Genomic DNA, 8,064 nt, shown 5'->3' on the forward strand with positions numbered 1-8,064 from the left:
CAAGTTTATGTTGTCATAGAATAGCTAGCTAACCTAACAATTAGATGCACAAACCAACAATAAAAACATGAGGAAAGAAGAAATTAAGCCCCCGGTCCGCCCTATAACCCAAAAGAATGAACAAAAAAACAAAGAAAAGAAAGATCAGGACATTCTGGATTATTGTGTGGAAAAGTTCCGCGTGATCGATCTATCGCGAATAAACAAACGTGATGAGATGACAATATCAGTCAAACAAAACTTAAAGCCGAATCCTTACAAAGAAGACAGAAGAAAACAACAAATCTGATGGATCGAATGGCAACTATTTCAATCTCTTAGCCATATTTATATACGTAAGAAATCATTGAATTGAAAATAAGTTCAAAAGAACATGTAGTAGTAGTAGTATTTCATCAGCCAATTATTGGCAATACATATAAGCGCCCATGTATAAAATAGGAAATACATGATGATGCCAAATACATTGGAAAAAACGTTGTTCAGATAAAAAATATTATGCATATTACATGATCTCGATCGCTATTTGGTCTTCTCAGAATCTCAGATAGTGAATTGGTGCAATTAGTCAAGGGAAACAAAAAAAAAAAAACCGATTCTGAGAATGTTCATTGATCCATCTAAGAGCATCCCAATCGAAGTTCCAAATCTATATCCTCCTTTGAGTCACTGAGGAGACCGATCTCCAAGTCTAATCTGACAATCTGATCAGGCTTCTTGAAAATCTTGCACCCGCCCCCTTTCTTGGACCCATCAAATTCTTCGCCACCACTATATGATTTTTCACTCTTCGTATTAGTTAAGGCCATGCCTTTTGGACTAGAAGAGTCAAATAGGCTACCTGCAAATAGAGTACCCCATTTTTTCCCTTCACTCAGAGAAGCAGAATATGGTAAAGTTAATGACGAACGAGGAGGAGAAACTAAAGAAGGTAAAGGGACAGAGAATGGTGTAAGCTGCCTTCTTGATGATGATGAGGATGAGAACTTAGGGTTTGGGTTAGGGTTAAGATTAAGAAAAGGATGCTGACCGTCCCTTGGGGGTGACTGCCTCAGCCTGGCTCTGTCTCTCCTATGGACGTTCATATGGCCACCCAGAGCTTGAGCAGATTTGAATTCTCTTTTGCAGAAGCTACATGTATAAGATCTCGGAGGCCATGAAAACCCATTAACATAATGATCTCCGTAGCTTTGGCTACCACAGTTCACCGAATCTTTAGGCACGTTGTTATTCATGTTCATGTTGATGGGGTCTTTAATGGCTCTAGTGCCAAAACTGCCATCTTTCAAACTGTTGCTCAAGCTGTTCCTCTCCATGGTTGCTTTTGATTCAGTTCAGAGCAAGCTAGCAAGATAAAAAAGACAATAACAGTTAGTTCATATCATATTATATATTCAGGAAAGAGAACAACACCTGATCTCTCAAAAGTTGAGAGAGAGAGAGAGTTAATAGGAGGCTGACCTGGAGAAAAAATGCTGTTGACAGAAAATTAGATTGTGAGAATTTTAGGGAGTATCAATTTGAACTTGTGGCAGAGCCCATTAAAATTCCCAAGGCAAAGCTGAATTATAATCCAATGGAGGGTACCACTGAAATGTCCAAAATATTGTGGCAATAACTTACTACATATGGAACCTCGGCCTGGCAGAGTTATACCTTTTTGCCAAATCTAGCACATCCTTCACTTCTCTTTGATTTGTGTCCAACTACAGTAATGCTGTTTAATTAACAGCTCTAAAGAAGCTAAAGAGTACTGGGAGAAGATGAGGCGGTCATTATGATGAGCTTGGGTATACGTCGGACCCTGATTGGGTGATGTCAGGGAAAGTCAGAGGAGGGAGAGAGAGAGAGAGAGAGAGAGAGAGAGAGAGCACCTGATTTCCAGCTAATCTGTCGTTGAAATTTGTTTGTTTCTTTCTTCTTCTTTTTTTTTTCGTCTCCACTTCAATGAAAAATTAAGTAAGTCACAGAACAAGATTAATTAATCTTGAACACGTGTAATTAATGCATACAATAAAATCAAGCATGTTCTAATTCTCTGATCATGATCAGTACTTATAAGTACCCTTCGACAATAAGTAATAATAGTATCACAAATTATGATAATCACCAATGTGAAAAGCTTTGGTTAAAAGTTAAAACCCTCTGAAGGCCGGATGCACTCAATGGTTGGGATATGCTAGCTAGAACGGTACTAAATATACTTATAAAACGTGCAAATTACATGGGCTACTTTTGTTTTCAGTATTTGTCTTCCCTTAATTAAATTTTATAGTTATTGTCTCTACGGTATCATATTTATGGCCAACTCTTCTAATCAAACAAGCTTTGTATATGTATAGTACTTGATCCAAGTAACAAAATCGGAAGTTGCTAATCCAACCAATTTCATGATGTTTTACACACCAATTTTCGTGAGGGATAAACTATATAAACAATATAAATATATATATATATATATATGTATGTATCTTTATATATAAATATATATAAACTATTTTCGTACTTGTAACCACGGTTTCCCTCCGCCACAAGTGAGGACAATCAATAAAATTAGGGTCCCGTCCTCTTTTTTTTTTTTTTTTTTTTAAATATATATATATATATGTATGTTTGCATGTATATATAGTGAATGGAACAAATTTGTGAAAACGACTTGTTGATAGAGTACTCCTACTCCCTACATAAAGATATCATTTCAACGTCGAGTACATGACTAGCTCTAAGTCATGTCAACGTAAAACAAAGCAACCCTCTAAAACTGAAAGCAAGTCTGATCAGGTCCCTTTGACAATATGAGAGTAATATTTTCCAATGCTACTTTACCACTCAAATGGTAAAGCAAAATCTTGGGTGCACTGACTCACTGGGATTTGCTTTCTATGGAATAGTGAGGCTGTACGTGTAAATTACAGCTTCATTGAATGATTGAAAATGTCATATTTCAGCCGAAAGGAATTAAAAGTTGTACAATTACAAACTTAACAACATAGTAGAATATTGTCAAGAGCGGTGCTGCTATTCCATAGAAAGCAAATCCCAGTGAGTCAGTGCACCCAAGATTTTGCTTTACCATTTTCCGGCCGAAAATAGAGAGAGCTTGATCAGTCAATCCCTTTAGACAAAAGATCTTACCCACATTCAGCCCAGATTCAGTGAGAGAGATCACTATCTGCCAATTAGATGCAAACATGCAGTGCAAAATATGGTTCTGGTTTTATAAGGTTCAACAGCCGAAATTGCAGGGTTTACCCGCAGTTGCACAAGGCCGTGTCGTGTCGTCTCTTCTTCCCAGATGATCAGTTTGAAAAGCAGCTTGAGCCACACATATATAATAGTAATCAAACTTAATATATAAATTATAAAAAATAATGATAACTGTATCTATTTTTATCTTTAGCCTAGAGACACTGAAGAAAGAGAGGGCATAGATCACTAAATGAGGTTTTGCTAATTGCGGTACGAGAATCAAATACCTTTGTTGCATGCTGTCTCATCAACTTTGGAGAGGGTATTGTACCACATAGTTTGGAGCAAAATAGCTAGTTGTGACTAAATGGGTTAATTCTTAAACATATTGCTATCCTCTTATCAATATCGTGCTGCCAAATATAGACAATATTCATTATTAATTTATTACTATGTTACTAAAATACATATTTTTCCTTGTTTAGATTTAGAAATGGTTTCATCTTATCTCATCTCATCATTATAATTTTTTCAAATTTTCAGACAAAATATAATAAACAATTTAATTTTTTCAAATCCTAAAACAATAATAATTTTAAAAAATAATATTCTAACAATATTTTATTCAACTCATCTAAAATCATTTCATCTCACTATCTGAACCAGCCATAATCTCATTTCCTTCGTTACAAGTACTTATCAAGGGAAGCACCCTTTTGCATCAAATCAACACGTACGGCACTCTAAATTCAATTGCTTATTTCATTGTATTCTGCCAAAATTAAAATATAACACACTACAACATATCATAACCACACGAGTTAGACAGGTCGTGCCTGTAGCTCCATTAAACTGAACTTTTCTTCTCACATAATTAAACAATTTGCTTAAGAGCTTATAAAAACGATAATAACAAAAAACATGTTGGTTGATATATCTTTAGAGCGAGGGCAAGGGACTTTATTGAGGAGGAGGATATAAGGTTCATCTTTATACCCGCTTCCCTAAATTTTAATGATATTGGACGTTTGCCTACTTGAATTTAAGCGCATCAAGCTCAGCTCTGCAGTCCAGCCCATCTTTCTATACAATCATAAGCTCACGAAGTAAGCTTTCATCCAACCCATTTTAGCGCAGTCCTCGAGGTTTATTTTAGAAAAATACTTAAAATAAATTTACAAATTGATGCAATTTAATCTATTACATATTTTTACTGTAAATTAAATATCACAATTCACATCACGCTAAGTCAGGTAATAAACGTGAACTATAATATAAAATCATACGGGAACCTCTCGCTGGCTTTTGAAATTCTGACATCAAGAAGTATTCATTTTGATTAAAATGATCGGCAAAGAAACAGAGTAGACGTGTCAAAAAGTGAGAGTCGAGCATATTTTTCAAATAAACCTGTATTCAAGGGGTACATAAACACTACAGGCAGGCGCGTGTGTTGGAGCCATCCATTCCCAAACAAAGTACACATGAATTGTATTCATGTTTAAGCTAATATAACATTTGCCCCTTTACAACTTGAAATCCCACCTCATGCTTTCCTCAATTTCCAAGATCCCAAAGCAGAGTATACAGTTGACATCTGATATTCATGAGTTCTAGAGAAGAAACAGAACGCACAGATCACATGCAAATTATACAACCAAACCACGATATTGTGGAGACAAGATACTTCATGGAATCTATTTCTCATACACACGACTTACTAGTTCTTTTATTGAGACGGATGAAAACTTTTTTTTTTCCCGACAAGTAAGATTTAAATGGATAATGAAAACTTAAAGCCTTCCGGCCAAGAAAGATAAGCTCACAACTAAAAACAAGTAAACTAGCAATCTCACCCTATCACTACAAATTAGCACTTGGGAGAGTTTCAAGCTACCATAATTTCATGCACCATCTAATCAAACTAGCACTGAAGTGAATCTGCACATGAAGACAGTTACAGTTAACTAATGACACTGAAGTCTAGTATCAACCAAACCAGTAGACAGTCCATGGTAGAAGCTTGGTAATGGTAGGGATGTCAATAATATGCAAATATAAGTTTTTATATGTTCTAATCCAGTATAAAGTACTCTCGTTGTGGCTCATAACACCTAACTGCATGAGATTCTCGATCATGGCATTGAGGACTTAAACCTCGATGACACTGGCATGTAGAACATGATATCCATGACAGTGTTTGCCAATTACATTGATTGGATTCAAACCAACATAAAAATAACAGTGAAGTTTTTCAGATCCGAAATATGCTGTTGAAAATTATACCAGTCACCATGGTAGGACCTGAGGAGCCTTGCAAGTACCTCACCTAAATTCCAGATTTATTTGCATAGCTACCCTACACTTTTTTTTTTTTATAAGTAATCAATAATATTATTAATAGAGATAGGCAAAACCCAAGTATACAAGATGATATACAAGAGATAAAACCTATCTAGGTCGAAGTAATGGAAGCTAGAAAGTCATGAAAATTCAGGCCATTAAATTCTAAAGCTATGGCCCATAGAAATAAAATATGGAAAAATAAAGATCTAAGTTCTCTGGTGACCACTCCATGTTTTCGAAAGTCCAATCATTGCGTTCTTGCCATATACACCACATAATGCAGATCGGGATTTCCACACAGCCTTGATTTGTGGGACTCCTCTCGGAAGTGTCCAGCTAGCCAATAGATCGACCACAGTTGCAGGCATGACAAATCACAAAGCACATGCTACCCTACACAGCCACCCCATGGCTCCAAATATTGTCTACTTCAGTCTTAACTAGGTGCCTATATTCCTGTATTGGGAAGAACTTCTAGATTCCTAATGATCTTTCACAGTAGAGTTTGCGCTCTCCTTGACTCCAAGAGAAGATTACCAACTAAATATATTTTATGATCCAAATTGTTAACTGCGAAATGCATAGCTCAAGGACAAATAAACATATTTGCAGATATTGCGCAACATACATTTAAAAGATGAAGCCGATTGAACTATCAATTTACCACATAAACTGAGGAGTGGTCTATCGCACTGGCACTTTACCCCTCTCAGTCCTCTGCTCCACCATATACTCACGAACTTTCTTAGCTTTCTGTCTCATACCGTCAATCATCTCCTCGGTCGCATCAATTATCTGTTTGGGCAAATGCACCTCCAAATAATCGAACCAGTCCCCAAGCGTCATCTTCTCCAAATCCAGCCCCTCCTCCTCTTTGACACCAGAACTAGCCCCCCGTTCCACCTTATCATCAACTCCGGTCCCCGCGCCTTTATCGACATCCAGTCTATCATTTTCTTCGGAATTCGTTTCCTCCACATTCTCCTTATTCTCTGAAGCATCAACTCCACTCGGAGCGCCTTTGTCAACATCGGTTATAATGTTTTCTTCGAAATTTGTCTCTTCCACGTTTCCCTTATTCTCCGAAGCATCAACTCGAACGAAATTCAATGACTCTTCGCATAAATTCTTCCTTCTTCTCGCCCCGACTCGGTTCTTCTTACCCTTAACCTCAACTTCTCCACTCAAATTCTCTGGGATCTTCTCGAGAACCGGTTCTAAAGGCCCAGATTCCTTGATCTTTGCACTCCGTGTGCGCCTTGTACTTGTTTGCCGTAACGGTTTCTCTTCCACGGGCCCCACATTCTCAGGCTCCTGATAACGAAGTTCCTGAGCAACGTCTTCGCTCTTCATAACCCTAGCTTTCCTCGGCCGACCCTTCCTTCTATTCCCAGTCTCCAAGTCCTCACCTTTCTCATCACATTTAGCTTCGCTCTCTATAGAAGCCTTTACCCTCGGGCCCTGATTCTCTGCCACCGGTTCCGCCTTGTCTTTCTCGGCGGCCCGGCGCCTGGGGTTCCGTCTCAGTTGGCTCTCATTGTGGCCGTCAATCTTGACTAAGATGGAGGTGTACTCGCCGATCTTGATGGAGTCGGCATCGCGGAGATCATAGGGAGAGTCTGGGAGGATCTTGGTGGCGTTGAGGAGGGTGCCGTTGGAGGAGTGAAGATCGCGAAGGATCCATTTGCCTGACCCAGAAGAGGATGACTCAATGGAGAGGTGCTTGGAGGAAATGCCGACCTCCTTGATGGGGACGGTGTTGCCCCGGACGAGACGGCCGATTCGGACGGTGGCACAGGGTCGGAATTCTAAGGTTTCGCCCTCGCGAGGGCCTCGGAGCATTACGAGCTTCAGTGGCGGGGGTTCCATTGTTTCAGTGAATTTGAAATGCTTCTGAAAGATTGAAACGGGCAGCTCCTTCTCAACCCTATGATTGACCTGACCCGATGTCATCCTTCAACCGGGTTGACTGCTTTGTAAATCTTTCTTTTTTTAAAATCAAATTCTGCCGTATTATTGTAAATATATTTTTTGAGATCGAAACATTTTATCCCATTTCATGACTATAAATATCAAATTAAGGATAAAATGTGACATTACGAAAATATTACCCTATTAAATATATCAAGAAAATGGTACCTTAAAAAAGAAAAAAAAAATCTATTTTATTAATAAAAAATAAATATTTATTTCACAATTAAATTTTAAAATATCTATTTCATAGAAAATTATAGAAAAATGACTTTGATCAAATTAAGTTCTTTCATCAAAATAGGTTAAGCATATATGCCACCACCCATTTATATATATATATATATATATATATATGAATACTACTATATTCACAAACGAATTATTCAAAAATAATCTCACAAACTGATATGATTTCATCTAATTCGTTAGATCTACTTTATTATTTTATAATCTGACAAATCATATAAAGTCACATCAATTTGTGTATCTTTATGTAATATCTTTGTAATTAGAGTATTTTCCTATATATATATATATATATATATATGATCAAAT

General features: G+C 37.3%; 2 protein-coding genes across 3 annotated transcripts; both read right to left on the reverse strand.

The window, feature by feature from the left end:
- Positions 1–308: 308 nt before the first annotated feature.
- On the reverse strand, positions 309–1,717 carry LOC108983529 (transcriptional regulator SUPERMAN-like). Of its 2 annotated transcripts, XM_018955192.2 has the most exons (3): positions 1,462–1,717; positions 1,031–1,344; positions 309–841 (listed from the first exon to the last, which is right to left on the reverse strand). In XM_018955192.2, the coding sequence occupies exons 2-3, from the start codon at positions 1,314–1,316 to the stop codon at positions 621–623; spliced, it is 507 nt and encodes a 168-aa protein (XP_018810737.1). In that variant the 5' UTR covers positions 1,317–1,344; positions 1,462–1,717; the 3' UTR covers positions 309–620. The 2 variants fall into 2 exon arrangements, with proteins under 2 accessions (XP_018810737.1, XP_018810736.1); XM_018955191.2 differs by having other exon boundaries at positions 309–1,344.
- A 3,935-nt stretch (positions 1,718–5,652) lies between these two features.
- On the reverse strand, positions 5,653–7,499 carry LOC108983528 (FHA domain-containing protein At4g14490-like). The gene has a single exon (XM_018955190.2). The coding sequence runs from the start codon at positions 7,486–7,488 to the stop codon at positions 6,220–6,222; it is 1,269 nt and encodes a 422-aa protein (XP_018810735.2). The 5' UTR covers positions 7,489–7,499; the 3' UTR covers positions 5,653–6,219.
- Positions 7,500–8,064: the final 565 nt, after the last annotated feature.

Source organism: Juglans regia, chromosome 12, assembly GCF_001411555.2.
Source record: "Juglans regia cultivar Chandler chromosome 12, Walnut 2.0, whole genome shotgun sequence".
NCBI lineage: Eukaryota > Viridiplantae > Streptophyta > Magnoliopsida > Fagales > Juglandaceae > Juglans > Juglans regia.